Below are 23,988 nucleotides of genomic sequence, written 5' to 3' on the forward strand. Positions count from 1 at the left end.
CTAGTTAACACACATTTAAATATTTCACCTTCATTTCATCCACTGTATATGGGAATTATGAGGATGCAGATACTCCCTGAGACTTAAAAATTTTCCTTTAGAAATAGTATATTTTCAGCTAAGATCTAGAATGTGCTCTCTTGGATGGCTTAACCATCTCCATCTCCAATGTCTTTGCATAACCCAGATGCTTAAAATCTCAATTTTTGAAAAATAATGCCTTTAAAAAAGTATTATTATGTGTCCTTATTTTAATTTCCAAAATATGCTTATATTTTTCCTCAGTGAAAATAACCACAGCCAAGCAATTATGGGGAGAACTAACTAGTGAACTACAATAAAAGTCAGTTTTACGGGTCAATATATGTTCTTGAAAATCTGACCGTACCAATTTTTCTTTCAGGTCATCAATTAATCTATACTTCATTTTTAAAGAATGGGCTATAAATCTTTATTTTAAAAGACCACGTAAATATCTCTCATTCTGCTCCCCCATCATATCCTAAAACCAAGGATTTACTTTACAGCCACAAAATGAATTCTCTTGGATTAGACAGCAATCTAGGTATAGGACTGAAGACAATTAACCTCTCCTAACATCTGGCTCAGTTTTTATTTCTACAAATGCCCTTCCTGACACTAGGGAGTTCAAAATTTAAGTGTCAAATGATGAAACAGAATCTAATCAAGGCATAGATATTTCTCTTAAGTGTTCTCCTAACTCTTCGACCTCTCCAGATCAGTCAGACAGGACATGACTGGCTATGAAACTCCCTTCTCAAAGACAGCAAACAGAAAAAAAAAAAAAAAAAAAGTTTTCTATTATCTTCCAAGAGTTATTTCTTCACAAAACCTTAGGGCCTGGAAGGTGGTGGCAGTGAATGTCTGCTAATTAATTATTACCACTGTGAAGAAAGGAAAATCTATCTTTTTCCCTTGAGATATTTTCTTACCATTCTTTGTTTTTGAAGCAAACAATGACATATTAAAAAAAAGAGACTGCACCGTGTTTCTTCACTTTTCCAGTAACATTTGGTAATTAGGAGACAGTATATCAAGGGGGAAAACATGGAGACAGACAGGTTAGGAGAATTTAATAATATTTTTACTTAAGTTCTGAAAGAAATATACTACCCTGATTTATCACCAAATTCCTCGTTTTACTCTCTTCCATGCAATCCGTGGTAAACTTCCCATAAGTATTATAAGGCAACAACTGAGGGGCCCTTTCCCATGCCACTCTCAAGACATACGGCAGATCTCAAGATTCACCAAAAACTCCAAGGTTTTAATTTTCACTTTTAATTACCTTTTACTTAATAATAAAATGAAAAATAAGAATATATGAATACATACAATCTATATACATATATTTATTGCAAATACTTTAAATTCTTATGTAAAATGATTTATTCTATATTTGTGAAAAAATATGACTTTTTAAATGGTGTTGACACCAACTTCTCTGTACATACCCTCAATTCCAATGTTAACAATTCCTTTAAAAAGGCAAAAGACACAAAATTTCAGAATTTTCCAAACCAATCTATACAAACCTTATAGCCAGAAGGGAAAAATAGCTTGTGGTAAATAAGTCAACTTTCTTTTAAAACAAAAAATAAACCCAAAACTATTCCCCTTATTGCATTTTTTGGAAATAATCTGAGTGTCTTTAGAGTGACTTCCTTTGAAATAATTTGTGCCTTAACAGTGAGGTCCTACATTAAACATACCATATATGAGAAATTCAGTTTTCCATTGTTACTTTTTACATAGATATTAAAATATATATTACTTAAAATATATTACTGGAAAGCTATTTTTAAAATTGATCTTTAATAGTTGTATCAAATGTAAAGCATTAAAAAAAATAAAGTAACCAAGACTCTATGAAGCTATTGCTTCAACTTTAGGAAATGCTTTACCTATTGTTCTCTTTCAATAGGTATGTAGGTACTGAAACATGGTAGGAAAGGTCCCTGCCTATCATCATGTTTCTCAAAGTCTCTTTGGACTATTCTAAAAATTGAGCTGAAAACTGTCCTTGGCCAAGCTTTTTACTTAGCACATTGCTGTAATGCAACGGGGAGATGTTTCTCTCCTTGCTGTGATGTGAAGCCTGTAGGTCAAAGAGAAAAACAACCCTGGCACTGCTCACTGACAGGGAGTTCTAGAAATAAATAGCAGTGTAATGACCAGAGAAGACACTCCTCACTATACCAATTCATTTCACCAAAGAGTTCTTTAAGATTCTTTAAAGTGGAGAAAGGCAACAATAAGCAATTAGAATGGTAACTGTCAGGTCATTAATATGTATGACTTTGCACCTTCACCTCGAAGGCAATAAGGTCTTCCTTTGGCTACTTATTTAAATCTGAGACAAGCTCTAAAACATCTACATCTGTGTGCCTTCTCAATCCATGTTAAGTATGCTCCCCCCACCACAGGAGAAATTGCCAATGGCCAGCTTTTATTCTCTAAAATATTACATGGGATAGTATAGATAGCTTCAGTATTTTGAGCACAGGGGTTAAGGAACAGAAGTAGGGCAAACAACTCCAGGTTATTTGGCTTTAAAATTCTTAGATTCAGGGAGCTTTCTCTACTATACAACTTAGAATATTTATAAATAAGACTGAGATGATATTATTAATGCTATCTCCCCAAGGTGACCTGCAGTGGAGGGTGTCTGAAGGCTAGGGTACACTGGAGGCATATGCATCAGGCATAATGCCTGACTAGTCACTGGAAATAGTGCCACATAATACTCTAAGAATAAGCTTAGCAGTTATTAAAACATTTCAGACTGAAAGGTAAAACAACTCAAAAACTAAGATGAAAATTGCTTTGAAGGTACTAGAGTACAATAATCTAATAATTTAAAGGTTTTCTTGTTTCTATTGCTTCATTTTCTAAAGGGTCAGATTGTAAATTTTTTTATTATTGTTATTTTTTCTGTTCAATTTGTAAGAGGAATGGCTTTCCACTCATTGTTTTGAAACAAATAAATGGATTGGTATTTAATTTACTACCAATCTAAAAGAATCTAATTGTTCTCTCATCTGATCAAGATTGAGGCAATGCACATAGCTGGCAATTTCTGTTTTAGGAGTATTCCTAAATGCAAATATTTAGCTGAGTATAGTATTATTTGTTAAGAAAATCTGGTGAATAGCAATGCTTAGGACCTATCTGCAAGAGCCTGGGTCTAGATGAAGAGGCACAATATGGTTTGCTCTCTAAGTAGACTTGAAAATCCCTGATGCCTTTCCTCCTTCCTGGTTATATATAGTCTGTTTATCCTCAGGTTGATGGAACCATGGAAGAAAGCCTTTCTGAAAGGAAAGGAAAAAAGCAGAAAAATCACTTTCATCAATCCAAATTGGTGACTGACATTTAGCATGGGGTCAATTCTGAAACACTCAACCTCTTCCAGCACACAGACCACACTCAGCCCTGGCTCTGAGGTAGGGAGTGAAGAGGCTGGGTTAAATCTTCTTAACCCCCTCTCAGATTACCCAGGATACTGAAAGTTTGGTTGCAAAACCATGGTTTCTGTTTCCTACTGGTTCTTGACTCGAGAACTTACGCCTTATGCCTGGATCCCTGCAGTCAGTCATCTTATCTCTTAGTTATGCCTGTGCTGGAAGAAAAGGGAAGATAGAAGGATATCCTATTGTTCTGGCTGAAACTGGAATAGGTATTAACCCTATGTTTGCCTTGGGCACAAAAAAACCAATGAGGAAAAATGTAAAATAGTGAAGTGAGTTTATAGGGTTTGGAGCAGGGACTGTGGGAAAGTATTAAAAGAAGTGTATGATGCAGGGGGTGGGGTGGGCAGGGATGGGTAGCAGAACAGGGACAAAACACAGATTATTACTGCCTACTTTCTCCTAATCTGGAATGTGACTTAACTAACAAGTTTAAACTGTTCTGCATTTTGGAACTATCACATCCTGAATATTTCAAGTACAAATACAACTGTACTAGGTGGCACTAATATTCTTTACACATTTCAAATTAGGAGGTTTGAAATCAATATGCAAATGATGCAAACTGACAATCTCCAATTTAATACCAAGTTCTGGCAAACTACAGTTTATTTTAATGTTCTTGAACCATGACCTAAATATTACGTACTCAAAAATTCTTTAGTCACTACAGAAAAATGTAAAAAACAAAAAAAGAAAAAAGAAAAATAAGCAAAAACAAACAACAGAACACTGGAGCTAATTTTTCTTCCTTTCCAGATGTTCCCTTAGCCATTCACTGAAGCCCCTTTACATTAGAAATGTCTAGTGTATAGACAGCAGTAATCCAAAACAGGGGATACATTTTCTAAAGCAGGAAGTGTTTTATACTGCATATGCGTGTGTGCACACACTTGTGTTTAAAGCAAGATGAGCTAAAATTACTCCCTCCTCCTCAGACATCTGGGAGGTCAAAACAGGTTGAACAGAATGAGCAAATGTAGCATTAATGAGCTCTTCTACCTGTGACAACAGCTGACTATATACAACATTAGGTACTGGGTTGGGAGAGAAGAGGAAAAGAGAGACTACCTTGTTTCTAGTGTTAAAATTGTTTTCCAAAGTTCTTTAGGTTCAGTTTAACAGTCTCTGCAGTTACATTCCCTTTGCCTAAAAAGACAAAGTTCAAATCACCCCATCACAACATTTTTCTGTTTGTTTTATACTAGTATGTCAACCTTCACAGATCACATTCACTGTCTCAAGGCAAGGGAATGAAATTAGGGAACAGCAGGGATCCACAAACTGCAAGCAGAGTGCTTGGCAATAGTACTGGTTTATGGATGCCAAGAACCAAGTCAGAGCATTCAGAGTCGGAAACACTACCTGTGTTCCACTTAAGGTAAAGGAACTGAGTAAACCGTAAATCCAAATCCTGCAAATGCTGAGTAATCTATGAATAATCTATATCCAGACTGTCAAGACATAATCATTGTAAATGGTTATTTCTTTGGACCATTCCTTCACTCCTTCCTTTTCCTAGCCTCTTAGGAAAGGTCAGAAGGGAAACAGCTTCCTTTCACCATGCTTGGCATTAAACTTTTCTCAGAGTCACAGGAAGTGAAACATAAATCTGAATTCAAAGTAATACATTATTACCTAAACAGTTGGGAAAATAATGTTAAACAAAATGTGACCTATTTACATGATTTTGTAAGTGCAAACTTGTCACAAATCCACAGTCTTGCTTGACTTAAGATTTACTATACAAGGTGTTCTTCCTCTAAAATGTAAAAGATTTGTACTGTTTTCCTGATTAAGTAACATTTGTCTCTTAAGACAAATGAAACCTACTTATTTCTGTGATTCCAAAAAGGACGCAAAAAAGCACATCTTGTCAACACTTCCCTTTCCCCTCCTTTACAATATGTCTCTTTCTAGTCTCATTACCTAACGACAAGGCAGGAAACGCACAGTTTGGAGGGGCCAATGCAATCATCATGGCAGAAAGCTCCACACCCTTTGCACATGATCATGGCTTTCAATCGACAATAACATTTCGAAGGTGTGTCCTCTAGGCTGTTCTCTTCAGGAAAGGCTTGAACAGGAATGGTCTGTCCATGGCTGCTGGAATTCATAGCTTGGCTAGCAGGGATGGTTGTGACGGTCACTGAAAAGGACATGACATCACCTACATTGCTAGATACCTGGCTACCTGGTACAGCAGAGTTATGGTCCATGTCAGATGAGGTGGCAACATTGATCATGCCTCGGTAGCTTGGCCCTATCTGTGTGGGGCTTCCATACAACTTTGGGGTTTGCAATGGTGGAAGGAGCAGAGGCTGATGGGTGGGACTGTCTGCAGGTAGAGGAAGAACAGTAGAATTGAAAAGCTCAGGGCTGCTACGCATTGTCTTACTTCTCACTGCATGAGCCATTTGCTTCTGTGCTGCCTGAATAAAATCTCTGGCTAAGGTCTTTTCATCAAATGTTTGGCCTCTAGTGAACAGGTAATTCTCCTTACTTAAAGTGGTTTGCTCATTCACTGCTGTCTCGGCCTTCACATTCTTATTAGCTAAACAATCATTGGTGGATAGGGTTTCCCTGCTGTGGGGTCCCAAACCTGCATCACACTTGCCGGAACCCCGGGAAGCCTGAGGCTCCTCCTTCACCATAACAGATTCTTGCTCATCACCAGTGCTTTCCTCATCAGTATCGTCTTCTCTGCTGCTGCTGCTGCTATCTCCTGCTGTATTTTTACAGTCTGTATATCCCATTTTCAAGGCTTCAGTGGGGCTACTTAAACAAAAACGGTCTTCAGGGTTTACAGAATGGGTCCTCCTAAAGCTTTCTGAACCTCGGCCATAGGTGGAAATATTAAGTAAGTAGTGACCTGCCATTGCAGGCTTGGATGTCCTTCTACCAGCAAAACCCAGCATGAACCTCTGGCTTGTGGAGATGTCTTCTAACTGGAAACCTGAGTGAGTGAAGTTGAACTGGGAGGGCGGCACAAATGAGAGAACATTTTGCCTCCGAACCCTCTGGATGAGAGTCTGAAGGATCTGATCTTGGGTTGCTTTACTTAGTCCTTCTTGGTATTGGTGTATCTCAATGCTAGAGTCCCTCAGATCCTTAGCTGAAAAAAGCTGAAGAGGTCTTGGAACCTGGGGGACCTGCTTACTTTGCAAGGTTTTACCCAGTTGCTGTATACCTGGATGGGACTGTCTCTCGGTAACTTCTTCTCTGGTGCTGTTTTCTGTTGTACTGGTACCTGTGAGTGCTCCCATCCCCTTTTCCTCTTTTGTAGTCAGTGGAACAGTTTTCATTTCAACTTTGGTGAGAGGTTTAGGCAAAATTTGTTCCATGGGAACATCTTTGCCCTGGAGCAGCTGAGTAACTAAAGGATTATTAGCAGGGATACTAGAGCTTGGTCTTGAAATAGGTCCATTCATATTTAAAGAAGCTCCTGGGGCTTTAAGGCTTGAAGCTGCTGGCAAAGTGCTTGAGGATGAAGCTGATCCAGTAGGTGCTGTTGTTACAATGACCTGGGGTACAGGAAGCTTTTCTAAAGTGGCTGTTGTCAATAAGGATGTTAAAGGAGAGGGAGTCATATCCACTGGAGCACTAGCATTTGTCACTGCTGAGGCTGAAGGGTTTGATATATTCTTACTACAACCTGCTTTGGGCTCAACCATGCCATCAGCTGCAAAACGAACAGGTGAGGCACCTGAAATTAGAGCAGGACCTGTTGGAGAAGATGCTTTCTCTTGTCTACAACTACTGGGTCCTTGTTGGTGGCTGAGAGAGGCTACTGTGCCTGTTGCCCTTGTGGGGTTTTTCAGTTTTTCATTATTCAGTTTCTCTATGTGGGCTGGTGATGGGACACTTGTGCATGCTCCACTGATGGCAGGTGTTGGAGGCATTGAGGGGGTTTGCTGTAGTTGTGCTCCAGAGACACTATGAGGCTGTGCCTGGCCTGGGGTCTTGGTCTCAGATTGGGGCTGAATCTCTGGACCACAGGGTAAAAGCTCTCTCGTACTTCCCCTGCTTCCAGTTCCTGCCAGTTCCAGTGTGGGGCCCTTTCCAGTTTCACTGACTCTGTCTGAGCCTGGACTCCCTCCTCTAGCAGTTTTCCTTTCACTGCCCTCTCCTGGACCTTGTCCACCCCCTGGACCAGGTCCTGGAATGGTCCCTCCAACTGAGGCGGCTGCAGCAGCTGCGGCGGCGGCTGCAGCTGCTGCCCTCTGTGCTTTGACCAGCTGGGCTTTTGCTTTGATGTCTGCAAGAGTTCTGGCTCCTGTTCTGTTAGGACTAGTGATGGAGACTGCAAAACGAGCCCTGGGAGAGACCTGCGATGCAGGAAACGGCATGGGGGAGATTCTGGAGACCGGGATCTGAAAAAAGCAGGGGGGAAAAAACAATAGGGCTTAGCTTTCATTTATAACAATGCTTCATTAATCTCTACATTTTTAGAGTAGATGGACACTACAGCACGTGTGACAAACATGGAGGTCTATGGCTGCAATATCAAACCATGGAGACACCTACATAAGTTTATCTCTAGGGTCCTTCCACCTTTTCTATTGGTGCCAAAGACTCCACCTTTTCTATTGGTGCCAAAGACTTTTCTCCCTCCACTCCCACCCTAAATCCCCACATCTCTTTTCTCAACACAATTCCCTCCTACTACTCACAACTGCATATTATTTAAGATATACACTTTTCTATGGTATCTGCATTTTTAGAATGTATGTGTATGTGAGAGAAACAGGAAGGAAGGAAAAAAGGAAGAGAGGAAGGAAGGAGGGAGGGAGGGAAGGGAAGAAGGAAAGAAAAAAAGAACAACACCGTTACTGTCTTTTACTTCTTAGCTTTACTACAAAGGTCCAGGAGAAAATACTTGTTCTTCTCTGCTCTACAGACACACACGCACAGTTAAGCATATGGGCTGAATTATTTCAAATTACAGAGGCTTCTAGATAGCACTGAAAGAAATCTATTTTATATACAATTCTAACAAGCCTATATAGCATTATTTACTCAGCACATAGTATTTTAGAAGCTGCCGACAGTAAGAAGAAAACAATTGTTGTTCCTTGTTAATACCTACAAGGGACTACAGGGAGAAAATGGGAAAAAGTAGATAAAATTAGAAAATTAAATATAAGTAAGTTGTTTAGGGGAATTTTATATAGGGACAAACAACCTTACATAAGACTACTCTTGAGAGTTAATACCATACCTAGCAAAATAAATGATATCTACCATAATGGCTGAAAATCATCAACAACACATTGAAATCAACTAAGGACAATCATTAAAAGTAGTTAAAACAAAGTTTTAATACTTTAAAAAATAAGTTTCGGTTATGTATGTAATCAGTCCTATTACCTGATTATGCAGAATAAATGAGATATTAAACTTTCTCTTTAAGTACAAAACCATTCAAAGTTGTCCACGCATTCATAATTTAACTTAGTGAAAAGCCCTACCCTGGCACAGCAGAGGGATTAGATTCTTTTCTTTTTAAATGTAACTAAATTATGACATTTGTAATAAAATTCAAATTTTGTTTTCTACTTAAATTTTGATTAAAAGGTTTTGTTTTAGGGCCGGCCTGTGGCTCACTCTGGAGAGTGCGGTGCTGATAACACCAAGGCCACGGGTTCGGATCCCACATAGGGATGGCCGGTTGCTCACTGGGTGAGCATTGTGCTGACAACACCAAGTCAAGGGTTAAGATCCCCTTACCGGTCATCTTTTTAAAAAAAAAAAAAAAAAAAAAAAAAGGTTTTGTTTTATTATAAATTATATTAAGTTTTGTCTAAGAAAGTCGGATTTGTGGTAAGGTCTAATGCGAGAGTTGCTAAAGCAACTTCTGGTGAAGTCTTTTTTGAGGGGATGATGAAAAAGAAAGTAAAAAAGTAAAATTATAGTCCTGTGCTACTTAATGACAAGGATACATTCTGAGAAATGCGTAGTTCAGTGATATCATCACATGCAAACATCATAGCGTATACTTACACAAACTTAGATGGTATAGCCTACTACACACCTAGGCTGTATGGTATAGCTTATTCCTCCTATGTGAGTAATGTGTTACGCTACAATGTTAAGAGGGTTATGACATGACTACATAGGAACTTTTCAGCTCCATTATAATTTTATGGCACCACTGTCATATATGCAGTGTGCCAATGACCCATTGTTATGTGGTGCATGACTATATTAATTTGGTCACAGTGGATTTAAGTTTTCAGTGTAGAGTCTCTCTGGATTAGCAGAAAGTAGACAGAATATGATATAATCCAGCCTCCTTACAGATGAGGATAGAAATGATAGGTCTTGCTCAGTGTCATGTACAGTAAAACCTAAATTATAACTCGGCTCTCAGGTCTGGAGATAAGCTCTGATTGACGTTTATTAAAGAAAGGTTTCTACTATTTTTATATGAAGAACAGTAAAAGTGATTATCATAAAAATAAGAATCCGGCAATGCACGACAGTGTATGTTAATAATGGAAAAAAGTTTGTAAAATAAGAAAAAAATGAGATTCCTCAGTGCTGAAACCACAAGACTAAAAGCAATGAAGAACGTTATACTATCAGTAATAAGAAGCCCCATAAGAGAGAGGAAGGAGTCAAGTAGTACATGAAATGGGTCAAGTTCTACTATATAAATGTTTGCATGGGATATTTCCTGATAGAACTAATTTTGGTTCATCTAAGTTAAATAAAAGTGGGGAAAAAGTGTACTTTCAAGGGTAAGATCTTCTTTTTTTTTTTTTTCTGTCTGTTTGTGACCGGCCATACCGCGCTCAGCCAGTGAGCGCACCCACCATCCTTATATAGGATCCGAACCCACGGCGGCAGCACTGCTGCGCTCCCAGCGCCGCACTCTCCCGAGTGCGCCACGGGGTTGGCCCAAGGGTAAGATCTTCTGATCATACAAGTGGCCTCCTCACGCTTATCCTCACACTTCTTACTTTGTCATATAAGACAGAATAATTTTCGTAACTGTCTTAAGATACAAGAGTAGCAAGCACAGAGGAATGGGGGTGGTTTATGTTAGATATCCAGGTATCTTCCTTATTAAAACATCAAGAAAGATCTGTAGGAATGCAGTTCTAAGTGCCTGTTTATCAATAATTTTATTTGTGTAAGACCACAGTTACATGTATATCAAATATACACAACTGCTTCTACATTAAGAAATATAAACTACTTGCAATTTAGTAGGCATGATCAAAAACCTAGTGTTTAGACCATCTCTCCTCTTCAATTCTCTCCACTCTCTTACCTTGAGGGGTGGTACTTTTCGCACCTGGTCTCTGTCCCCTCTATTGAGAAAGGGCTGTGGCGAGACTTGAAATGGCTGCTGGTGCTGGCGATTCTCAGTGACACGTGGCCTTTTCTCCCAGCTTGCAGGGGTCTCTTCTTGAGTGACAGAAGATTTCCTCTTGAGGCTTTCTGGGCTCTGATCAACAGGAGTTGCTGGAGGTTCCCTCATAATGGTCTCTTGTGGACCTGCTTCTGCTATGGGCTTCATGATTGGTTTTTCCACCCCAGGACCCTTGGGTTTGCTTGGGGATATAACTAAAGCTTCTTGGCTTTCATTTTTGTTATAATTAGAAGATGTGGTGAGATGATTCTCTTTCTCAGATTCCTGTTCAGCAGAGGCAACTGGCTTCTGCTCCAAGAGATCCTCATCCTTTGGGCACTTGATGGGAGGAATGCTGCTAAGCTCATTTGCATTGCTAGCTGAGGAAAGTAGGGACTCTGTAGATCTGGAGACATTTGGCTGCACCTCATCTTGGCTCTCATGCCCTTCTTTTCTGACTGGCAATGGCATTTGCACTGCCTCTTCTTTACACTCTGACTGGGGAACAACTGGGACTATTCTGATAGGAGAAGCCTCTGAAGGAAGCATGGATTTTGGTTGCTCAGCTGGGGTTTTCTTTACTTTGGGATCACTGGGGGAAGTTGTCAGTTTCTTTGAATCTTCAAGGCTGAGGCCAGAACTAAAAAGCAGAAGAAATACTCTAGTTGAGAAATAGCCCATGTTACTGAAGGTATTATGAGATAATGAAATATGACAATGCCTATGAGAACTCCTGACACATAGTAGGATTCTTCATGTATTATCTTCACTATTATTAATAATTGTGAATATTCTGGAGCCAGAGTACCTGGATTCAAATCCTGGCTCTGATAGCAACTGTCCATTGACACTAAGTGACTAGCCTTCTATACCTCAATTTCTTCAATTGTACACAGGGGTTAATTACTTCATAATGTTGCTATGATGACTGACCAAGTTAATCCATGTGAAGTACTTACCGAGCACATAATAAAAGCTCAATAGTGGTAGTTATTATTATTACTTCTGCTTATAAAGGGGCCATATTGTCTAGAGGCATGCATCACAAACTACCTCCAAGGGAACTGAAGTAAGGCCAAGATCCATCCATTCTGGAATTATGGATTTGGATTAAGATGAACTCTGCTTTGCAGTAACTGTAGAAATGCTGGTTCAAACAATCTAAGGAGCCCCTAAGGAGACAGTAGGAGAGCTGCCTGTCAATGTTGTCCAGAGGTTCAGAATTATAACTGAGTTTTTAAAAAGTCTATTTAAATCCCACTTGTTCTAGCTCTAAAATTTTGAGATTGAGTGCCTCTGTGCTATCCTGGTGGTGTAGACCAATTGGGACTTCCATTGTGTGGCCTGGCTAAGGATCACTAGTGACTCTTCTAATGTTTTAGAATATTGTACAGGCAGAATCAATGTAGCCTTCTCTGATGACCTCAAATCATACTGTGTCTCTGAGATTGAATGGCTAAAGACAAAACTAGGCAATAATCAAAAATAATCCTTCTATAAAAGCTGCCAAAAAGTAGTTGCTGAAGATAGAAAGGGAGACCCAAGAACAACTGTAATGTTCTATTTTCCTAATAGAGGGAATGAAAAAATATTTATAGAATTACTGTTACCTGTAATACGAGAATACTTCAAAAAGTTTGTGGAAAGATTTGTATTACCTTTAAATTCTATTTTTCCACGAACTTTTCAAAGTACCTATACCATCATATCTATAGTTCAATGCTTATACCAAGAATGTAGAAAAATCAGTATATGAGACTCTTGATCTCAATAGGAATCTTTCCTAAACGACTGTGAAGGGAATCAATGAACACTACTTCGAGATAAGAAAAAGGAGCCCTTAGTTCTCAAGCTGTGATTATAGAATCTCCTTAAGGGCTGCCATTTGGCATGCAGAAAGAAGGAATGGAGCCTAACGAACAGGAGTCTAGGTTAATTCTATTTCAAACAAAACAGCATCATTATCATCTTTAAATGTCAAAATTAAGATTTTATTGTGACTTCGTGTTAGGAAAAAGACTGATTTTGGCTACAGCATTTGTATATTGACTCAGCTATGTACATCTCCTGAAGTGTCTTACAGAGGAAAGGCTGTTTAAGTATATATTGGGTATAATGGTCCATATTACAGGATTCCTCAGTGATTCTGGGTAAGTTTTATTTGGGGATAATTAACTACTATGACAAATGTACACAACTTAGTATTCTTATACCTTATAAGTTACTAGAAGAAAAGCTAATCTTTCAAAGAAAGAAGCTCTAATTCAAGATAAAACTTTTTTTTCTTAAAAGAAACCATTCCTCCTATGATGATAGTCTGTTAAGGGTCAAGAATTATGAGTGATCCAATTCTGTGTACCCGTGATTCATTAAAAAACAAACAAACAAAGCCTTCTTGGTAAAGAATTAGTGAAATAGAAAATAGATGAAAATTGGGGGCTAGATTTTCTGTTAAGGTAATGAGTTTAGAGCACTATATGATATAAATGCAGGAGTTAACATTTGGTTTACAGAGTCTGTCTTAATATTACCTCTGACCATAGTAGCTTTCAAAGAATTGTTCCTTCCATGGCTCCACTTTTTTCTCCTTCTCAATCTCTTGTCGAATTCTCACCTGCATCTCAGGTGTAAACTCACCTGTAATGTACCAAAAAAAGGATATTCAATAGAAATATTTGCAACTTTTAACTATTTATAAATCAGAAAAGACTTATGTAGGAATCAGAATACTATTATGTGAAAGCAACAGAAACTTCCTAAAGCTCCTCAGTATAAAGGAGGACTTAAATGCTACTAGGTGAAATAAAAATATGTTTGCACACCACTCCATGCACTCCATGTAGTTTTCAGTAATCAGCTGAGGCTAACAGAGCCTATTCTGTGGACTTCCCCTGTAGCACCTCTGTCCTCCTCCAAACATCACATTCCCTAAACATTTTTCTAACCTTGAATTTCTAATTTATTTTTCACTGGAAAAAAAAGCGATGTGCTTCCAGTAAATAATGCATCTTTATTATTTTAAATTCCTGTTTCTCTGAGGCAACTCATATTTTAGGTCTTTTACCCTAACTGCACAATCAAAAGCTATGGCCTTGCTTAAAGGCATTTGAGATTCCAGTAAAAAAAGTAGGGAATAATTCTGGAGTTGTCAATTTTCTAATTGTTCTAGAAATTGGACAAGTCTAGTGCCCTGGCAACAACTCACTCAACATGCCAAAGACCCAGCTGTACTGTATATGCCATTTATTTGCAGACACTACCAACCACCTCAATCCTTCCCACTCCATCAGCAGAGACAAGTGAATATGCTGGGTACGCCATCTTCAAACTTGTGGCTCAGAGAGGCTGTTCCCTTTTATACGCTAACACCCAGGACATCAAGGAATAAGAAGTAGAAATGGCATAATTTGAAGTTTAAGACCTCCTGGGGGTAAGAAGAAGGAAAGGAAAAGTGTTAGAGGACTGTGGATATGACAGTCGGGGGGCTAAGGAATAAGAAAAGAGGAATTTGGCTGTTAGAGCCAACGCAGAACTTCTGCTGTTGAGTCTACTGTGTATCATAGAATGAGAAATAAGAATTAAACACTGTTCACATAAGTAAAGTGTTCAAAGTTTTGGTTGCGCACAAAATATAATCACATGACTATAGTATAGCTTACATGTTAAAAAAAAAAAGTAACACTAATAATAATCAAGGTATCATTGTTGATAACACCTACTTACAAAAAAGTGGGGGTTGGGGAAGTAAATCCTTTATCAATTTATTCTTAAAGAAAGGTACTGGTAACTGGTATGTTTTAAAGTGCTTATGTGATTTCAATTCTTTCAGAAAAAAGGGGTCTCTGCCCAAGGAAATCTGTAAGAAAGAGAAAGGACCAAAATGATCAGCAAGAGATCCCTTCTTTAAGGAATTTACTCTAAAAGAAGAGGATGGGAAAAGTCAACAACTGGGATGAACTAATACAGATATAAGCTGGTCATTTAACTCTGTCAGGGATCTGACAAAAAGTAAACAGTGAATAGCATTCCTAATGCTCTCCTTAAAAATGTATTTATTTTAAAGCTTCTCACTTTTTGGCATAACTATATGCGACTTTCCAAGTGTTATTTCGTGTTCCATATATATGGAAGAAGATGTAATATTTGAAATAAAAGTACAGCCAGTGGTTTTAATTATACCTGCAAATTAGAATCACTTGGCAAACTTTAAAAAACAAAAACAAACACTAAAGCTCAGGCACCATCCTCGTCATCAACAGCAATGCCTGGACATCAACATTTTTGAAAACACAACAGGTATTTTGAACAGTAGGGGTTAACTGCTAATACTGGCCGATACTACATGCACTGCTCACACAATCAATCATAACTTTTTCTATACTTTATAATTTGCTCTCAGTAAATTTGTTAATCGCTATTAGAAGCAAGGCACATGTGGCAGACCAGTGACCAGTCAGTAATTCTCAGTCATGATCCATATTTATTAAAACGTTCTGCCTGCCACTGAAGTGTACGCTTCAAAAGGGTGAATTTTACAGTATGAGAAATATATCTCAATAAAGTGATTTTTTAAAAAGTTCTCACTGATTCTTTTTACTGTCAGTTTCAGTGAGGTTGAGAAGTAATAAAAAAACTCTGATTTATAGCACATGAAATACATCTAATTCTATACTCTGCTAATTAGGAACCTTCTTAAAATTTCAATTCCTAGGCATTAATCTAGAATTAATGAATCAGAATCTTTATGAGTAGGGCCTAAAAATCTGTATGTTTTTGTTTCTCAGGTGAGTTTAAATAATTAAAGAAACATATTGCTGGACTCTACTTGAGTCAACCAGGCTGCAAGGCTCTAGATAAAAGTCTAACAATGTGTTTCACACAGTACAGCTAACCTACCCTATGGAAACACCCTGTCCTTTACCTTCCAAAATTGCTCAAATACCTGATGAGGTGGAGAGGTGCCAATATGCCCTCACAGTAGCTCCAAGTGCACATACATAGTGGGAGAAACATGAAGTAGCACACTTACCTTCTGAGAGTCTTTCCTTCCAGCCTTGGGCTGCTGACGTGAAGAATTCATTGTTAAGTGCTGAGCCATTTAACTTCATCAGACCATCTGGACCAACCTGGGTCGAAGAATAAGCCAAGGAAAGCTTACAAAGTAAGCAAAAGGTATCATGTGGTATTTGGCTTTCTTTTCATTTTAGAAAAGAATGTATGTACATTTAATTTTATAAAAACATGACTATTTCATACCATGCTGCTTATGCAATATGATTTTTAATGTAATATCATTTTGTTTTAAAATATTCCTGTCCTGTTTACCTCTCCTCCCTTTTTCCTCTCAACTCCATTCCCCAATGATTATAAACCTGCTCACAGAACCACACGTAAATAAATACATATGTAACAGTTTTTTTCTGACCGGTGCTTGTTTTAGAAAAGGAGGACCAAGTTATATACACTGCTCTGCATCTTACTTTTTTCAGAGGATACACTGTGGAAGTCTCTCTAAGTCAACCGGCATAGTTTTAGCTACTTTATAATGGCTGCATATTACTTCACTGTATGAATATACCTCAATTAATTTACCAGTTCCCTAACAACAGACATATAGTTTCCAATGTTTCCCCATAATGAACAAAGCTACAATGAGCATCCTGGTACAGATGAATATACTAGTGCTTTTATTTCTAAGGGATATGTTCCTAGAACAAAGAATATTTTGTGTGTGTGTGTGTGTGTAACTAGATATTATCAGATTACTTTCCAAAAGGCTAAACCAACAGACATTTCTACCAGCAATATACAAGTATACTTTTCCCCCGCCAAAGGTAAATATTAACATGCTATTAAATGTTTGCCTATCTAACAGGTTTGAAATGGGAAACATTTTCTTGACTACTGGAGTGTTTGTGAGTCTTTTTGCATGTTTACTGAAGATTTACACTAGCTATCCTGTAAATTGCCAATTCCTATCATTTTCTCATTTTTTTCTATTAGGCTGCTTATTTTAATATCAATTTGTGAGAATCCTTCGCATATTATACACAGTAATACTTACTGTCACACGTTAAAAATATTTCCCCTAATATATCTCTCCACTGACTAGATTTGTGATTATTTGCCAAAAGGTTTTAAAATTCTTCTTTATATTAGAGATTTTCGATCTCCTTGTCTTGGTTAAAAAACGTAAAATCCTATTTAAGGACAAAAACCACAAGATCTAAAAAAAAAAAAAAAAAAAAAAACTTGGATGGGAAAACTTAATAAAAGTGCCATTCTCCCCCAAATTAATATCTTCATTCCTATCAGAAGTCGTAAGCATATTTTTCATAAATTGAATGATCTTAAACTTCATATGGAAAAAAATAAATAATAAAAAAATTGGGAAGAGGGAATTGCCTTTCCAACTTTTAAATGTACCAAATGAAGCCACTACAATCAAAACTCCATTACTGGTATTAGAGTGAACAAAGAAATGAGTGGAAGAGGCGAGAGTGCCTATAAGTGCACACCACATATATATGAACAGAATATATAACAAAAATGGTATTTCAAAAAGTGAGAAAAAGATGGCTATATATAGTGCTGAAACAACTGCCTATCCATCTAAGAGAAAATAAAGTTGAACCTCACATTCAGACAATATGCAGGAAAAAAAAAAAAAAAAGGTGGATTAAAAAGCTAACTGTAAAATTTTAAGTCCAAAACAATTTTCTGAAGAAAGTTTAGGAACCTATTTGAACATCCTAGGAACTGAGAAACTCTTTCTAACCCACTTTACTTTCCAACCTATCTGGGGCAACATTATCTTCCCCTGGCTCTACAGTAGAAACTGGTAAACTTTCTATAAAGAACTAGACTGCGAATACTTTAGGCATTGTAGGCCATATGGCCTCTGTTGCAACTACTCAACTCTGCTATCGTAGCACAGAAATAGCTATGGACAATATGTAAACTAACAGGAGTGGCTGGATGCCAACAAAACTTTATAGACAAAAACAGACAGTGGGCTGAAATTGCCCAGTGTGCTGGAGTTTGCTGACTGCTGACTCATGCTTTAGAGAGTTAGGACAAGGGTAATAGGCTTCCCTATGAGAACAGTTCATCCAATCTCCACTTGAATATTCCAGTGATGAACAATTTACTCCACTGCAAGTCAATCCATTCTGCAGTTTAACCCTCCAGATACTAACAAGTTATTTTAACCCCTAATCTGCTTTCCAGAGAAAGAAAGAAGTTTACCTCTTCCATATGATGGAGCTTCAAACACATCAGAAGAGAAGTGTTTTAATCCAACCCTCCCTTATGTTTTTTCTCTGGTCTAAAATAATATTTTCTACTGTTCATTGTTGCATAGTCCATACACTGAAGTATCATTTCCAACTTTTCATCCTAGTGACAACCAGAATTCTTTATAAACACCCCAAATTTCATACAACTGTTCTTATGTATGGAGTATGGAGTTCTGGTTAAGTGAAATTCAACTTCACCATCAGCTGTATTTCACTTAATCAGAACTCCACACTCCATACATAAGAACAATATTGCTCAGACTACTATGTGTTCCCACCATATTAATAACTGAAAAAGACTGGCCAAGTAACCTCCTGTTAAGAATACCCCACAGGATTACACTCCATGGGAAGCTGAACCAGATAACCTCTAAGGCTCCTTTTAATTCTAAAATTATACGTGGCAATTCTCTAGACTGAGATAGGATAAAGGCCGTCAATCAAAAAACAGTTCTGAGTAACTGGCATTAGAGTTCCATAAGTAGGCCTTCAGTACTATTCCCAGCCTAATAAAACCGAGTCTTAAAAAAAAGACAAAGAGAGAGATCCCCAATGAGGTTCTTTAAAAATTTTGCTGAAACTTCAGTCTCCTAATTTGTTCTAACCAAGAACTGGGCATCCCCAAAGCTATAATTTCTCCTAGAAAGTTACGGTGGGGAAAGCATCACTGGGAAGGACCAGTTTTACTTATTTGTCCCTATTGCTGGATTCTTGGACAATGAACCCTGACCTGCTTTGACATAGTACTGTGAAATTGGTGTCAATGTAGTTTAGTGAAAAGACAATTTTCAGAATTAGAAAGATTTAGTTTTGACTTTATAGTCAATTAAATATATATTTGTGTAACTTGCTTATTCTGTTAATCTCGTACTGTAAACTAAGGAAAACACCTTCTTGTTTTATTAAAAAAGGCAGTGGGGGGGGGGCAGGAGGACCTATCACATTACTCAGAAATGTAGTATGTGTTTGGAAATAATAATTAAAAAAATTTTCAGATATGAATAAAACTTTAGAAAATCATAACGGTCCTCTCACAGAGGAGGAAACAGAAGAAGAGAAGGAGGAGTGACTTGCTAGTCACTCTTTCCTCAATGAAATCCTAAGTCTCAGACATTTACCTTACTCCTGATCAAGCTAAACCTCTCTGGTTTTTGTTTTGACTCTTCCCAAACCTTTAGTATTTCTTCTTGCTACTTTTTTTTAAAGTATGGCTTATATTGGGTTTTAAGTTCTTTATTATAAAAAGCAATAAATGTTTCTTTTAGAAAAATTTAATGAAAGAATAAAAATAATGAACATTCTTAATCCTACCATTGTTATTCCATGTTGTGTGTCCTTCCAGATGTAGCTATTTATCTGAACCCATGTTTTTGGTTTATTCCTGACATTTCCCACTCCACTGAGGCACTGGCCCACACCTTGCTGATAGGACCAAGACAACTCTTCTTCCTGAAATGCATTCTATGTTTCTCTCTCTTTTTTCTTGCTGGCTGGTACAGCCAAACTGTATTCTATGGATGTCTATGTCCTAATATGATAGTTAGTCAAATTTATTCCATAATCTTGACATTCTGCTAAGAGAGTGGTTTTTATTTTTTTTAAGGCTTAAAAGCCCATCTATTAAGACACTTACATAAAAATATTCTTATTTCTTGTTTAGTACCATTAATACCACTTCTTTACAGGTATACATAAATAGATTCTTAAAAATCTTAAGGAGTTCTAAAGGTGACATGTGAAAGAAGCCCAGATGGGTTATAAAATTGCCCATGCTTGAAATGACACACCTGTCGATCCACCTCTGGAAGGAGTAAAAGCAGTCGCTGTTGGCAATCTCCAGGAAGGACTGAAAAGGTGTGTTTGTTGATCAGTGCTCGCAGATTTGTATTAACCAGAATGGAGTCTGGAGTTTCAACATCAATGTCAGCACATTTAGTCCTTTTCATTTGCCCTACAAAAATATGGAAAAGAATCATTTGGACCTCCCTCACAGTCCTGTTTCTACCCTGATTATAGCTTGCTGTGCAGTGCAAAAAACCACAGTTGTAAGCACTTAAATATCACACTGTGAAGAAGGGAACACTTAAGGATCTTAGAAATCTCTTCTAATACTAACAAAGCAAATTTTTTTCATTTATAGAGATTAAATGAATACAATTTATCTTCTCTGCAAAAATATAACAAAGTCTATATAAGTGGATCTTTTGCAAGACTAAAACTACATTTTGTGTTTGAGACTAGATTATTTCCCAAAAGAAACTGAAGAAGTTCATGATAAATGATACATACACATACACAGAATATCTAAAAAAAATAGAAAATCCAAATCTACAAATCATATTGACGCCCTTTTCCTCTTCTCATGAGAATTTTTTTCCACTGATTTTAATTTGCGTAGCTAAAAATTTTAATTTGCATAGTTACTGATTGAATAGCTTAGCGGTTTCAGGAAACCTGCCCACAACCAGAAGGTTACAGTCTTTCAAAAAACAGAGATGTGAGTACCCAAAGAATTCAAATGTGAATATATATACTTATGTTTTATATATATATGTTTTTATATATATAAAAACAAAAAAACTAACTTGGAAAAAAAAAATTGTAAGCCATTACAAAAGGTTACTGTTCTTCACATGAAAAGTACATTTACAAATCAATAAGACAAAGAAAGACAAATACCACCAAGAGAAAAATGAGCAAAGGGAAGTAATGAGCAATTAATTCATAGTCTCCTAACCATAAGAAGATGCTAAGATAATAATAAAGAAATGCAAGTTAAACCATTGAACAAAAATATTTTTTGTCTATTAAAATGGCAAATATTGCAATATAGTGATAGGAATATGCAGGAAAAAATCAAAAAGCACTTTCAAATACTGCCAGTGGGCTGAAATCAGTATAATCTTACCGAGGAAAATTTAACAAAAAACACCAAGGTCAGGGATTCAGATCCCCTTACTGGCCAGCCACCAAAACAAAAAAGAAAATTTAACAACATCTAGCAAAATTTTAATGAGCACAGGACTCCAGGACCCAGAATTCTATATTTAGAATCACTTGCACAAAGCTACATGATCTTTGATGTGGATACTCTCTGGCTCCTGGCTGAAGCACAACCAAAAGTAATACTTCTCCAGAAGAAAGAATTCCCATCTGGTTAGGCCTGCAGGATTCCTACAAATTAAAATCTAGCACTACCTCACAAAAATTATCCAACAAATCAGAAGTTATGTCACTATAACTGGGTCATTAGAAACCAGAAATAACAAATTTAGACCTAGAAGTACTGAACCTATTAGATACATAGAATACCAAATAGCAACGTATAAAATGTTTAAAGAAATACTGAATGTAATTACAAAGATGAGGACAAAACAATCAGGAATGAATAGACAGACTTAAAAAAAAGGAACTTGTAGAAATATAGAATAAAAATTGTTTAAATTAGGTACTATGGATGAATTGGATTAAACAGCAGTTTAACAGTGTTAAAGGGGGAGCTATAATCTAGAATATATAGCCAAATAATTTATCGAATGTTAGAGAAAGAGATCAGATAAAATATTATGAGAGGTTTGGCAAAAACATGAATGACAGAATGAGAAGGTCTAACATATGCTTGATTGGAGACCAAGAATGAGAAAATTTGAAAAAATAGAAAAAAGGCAATATTGAAAGAATTGACAGGTGTAGATTTACAAGAACTAATGAAAACTACAAATCTAAAGACCTAGAAGCATAACATATTCCAAGTAAAAAAAAAATTCAAGCTGAGACCCAGCTTAGTAAAAGTGTTTATCAAAGACAAAGAGATTAGCTTGAAGGCATCCACAAAGGGAAGATTTCATAAAAAGCAACAACAGAAGGGCAGTAAAATTCTTAACAAAGGAATTTAGAACAAAGTAGATAATAACTATAAAATGTTGAGAAAGAAAAATAGCCATCAACCTACAATGGTATGTCCACCAGACTATCCTTCAAGAATGAACATGAAACAAAGACATTTATAAAGATAAGTAACAACTGAGGGCATTTAATACCAAGAAACTTGCTCTAAACAAAGTTCTTAAAAAATTGTACTTCAAGAAGGAAAATCTTACAAAAGTAACAGTAACAGCAGCAGCAAACACTTATATAGGACTTTCTAAGTACCAGGCACAATTCTAAGCATTTACGTATATTAACTCATTTTCACACAACCCTATGAAGTAGGTAACTATTATTACCCCATTTCACAGATGAAGACAGTGAGGCCCAGATATGGTAATTTACCCAAATTTACACTATTAAGTTACAGAACAGGAATTTGAACCCAAACATTGTGGCTTCAGAATCTGTTGTTTATCACTACATAGGTATAGGTATCATACAGTCCTATGATCTCTGACCAGAGGTATTAAAAGTTCCTAACAAAAACATAAACAAAAATCCCTATATATTTGGAAATTAATAACAACAACAACAAACTTCAAAATAACTCCTGGGATAAAGAAGAAATTACAATAAAAACTTTAAAATCTTTTCAAACTGAATAATAAAAATAGTACCTGAGAGGTAAAGGTAAGTATCCAAAAATATCTGAATACTACCAAAAGAATAAAATGAAAAGTAAAGCTTTCTGTATTCAAACTCCAGTCTTCCTGCCAAAAAAGACATTTTAAATTAAAAAAAAAAAAATCATACTATACACACTAACCATATTTTGTTTTTAATTTCACTGAATATCTTGATTATCTTTCAAATTATCAGCTACAAATCTAACATCTTTCTTTTAGAAAAGCTGCATAGTATTCCATCATATATACCACGATTAATTTAACTGGACTGCCACTGATGATCATGTAGGTGGCTACCAGTTTTCTGTCTGTATAAACAATGCTGCAAAGCCTCTATAGACCAGAAAGCAACAGCCCAGTTTCCCTTTCCCATATAACTCATGGAATTGACGTACCAGTGTTATTCGAATAATTTTCACCATTTTTGCATTCATTGTACCTTCACATCTGAATCAGACAAGTCAAAATTTTAATTTAACTCTTACATGAGACTGAGAAGCAGTTGTAAATTACTCTCTAGTACTGATCAAACTGCACCCTATAAATACTTTTATGTGCCACAGACAAGGTGGCTAATTTAAGTCCTCTAATTTTTGTAAAATTGAGCCTACTTATTTTCACTTTAGGTTGCCTTAATGTTATATTTCAAAAATGAGCTACGTTTATTCTGACTGAATCTGGGATATGGTATACTATCAATTTTACCAAAGTTAAATTATACCAGTTAGCTGAAAATGTTTCATGTAAATTATCTAATTTAGTATTATCATTTATGTTTTACAGAAAATGAACTTCTTCCATGTATTTTGAAAATATTCACTGCACCTATGTTGTCAGTATTCCCACACTATTTCCCTTAATGCTCCATTTGTATGAAAGAAAATGAACTTTCACCCCTGTACTGCCCAGCCACTAAAAAACAAAAAATAAAAAAACTTTCACGTACTTCTCAGCCATTAAGTCAAACTTAAATACACCTTGCCTTCTTTTTTTGATGGTTAATTTTTCCTAGTTTTCCATATACATTAGAAATTCTCAGTCCATAACTTCTCAATTTTTTGCCTCCACATTTTTATTGCAATTGAATGAAAATATTAAAATTGTGATTTTAACTGAATTTAAGTAGAATATAGACTCCATAAGGAAGGAACTTTGTTCTATTCATCCTTGTATCCCTAGGACTCTAAACCTGTGTTTGGCACTTTAGTATACTTTCTTTTAGTATTTGTTAAATAAAAGAATATTTTTAATACTTAGCGCTGAAATTGATAAGCAAAGGGAAT

At 36.6% G+C, this 23,988-nt stretch overlaps 1 protein-coding gene across 1 annotated transcript in view; it reads right to left on the reverse strand.

Moving 5' to 3' along the window:
- Nucleotides 1-1,355: 1,355 nt before the first annotated feature.
- Nucleotides 1,356-23,988, reverse strand: part of ASXL2 (ASXL transcriptional regulator 2) — a 128,139-nt gene continuing 105,506 nt past the window's right edge. Inside the window, exons 9-13 of the mRNA XM_063078347.1 lie at nt 19,937-20,100; nt 15,881-15,977; nt 13,383-13,488; nt 10,771-11,491; nt 1,356-7,864 (exon numbers count right to left, since the gene is read on the reverse strand). Of these exons, the coding sequence (XP_062934417.1) occupies nt 5,417-7,864; nt 10,771-11,491; nt 13,383-13,488; nt 15,881-15,977; nt 19,937-20,100 (3,536 nt within the window). The 3' untranslated portion in view covers nt 1,356-5,416. The remainder of the gene's footprint in view (nt 7,865-10,770; nt 11,492-13,382; nt 13,489-15,880; nt 15,978-19,936; nt 20,101-23,988) is intronic.

The sequence above is a fragment of the Cynocephalus volans genome, chromosome 14 (genome assembly GCF_027409185.1).
Source record: "Cynocephalus volans isolate mCynVol1 chromosome 14, mCynVol1.pri, whole genome shotgun sequence".
Classification (NCBI taxonomy): Eukaryota; Metazoa; Chordata; class Mammalia; order Dermoptera; family Cynocephalidae; genus Cynocephalus; species Cynocephalus volans.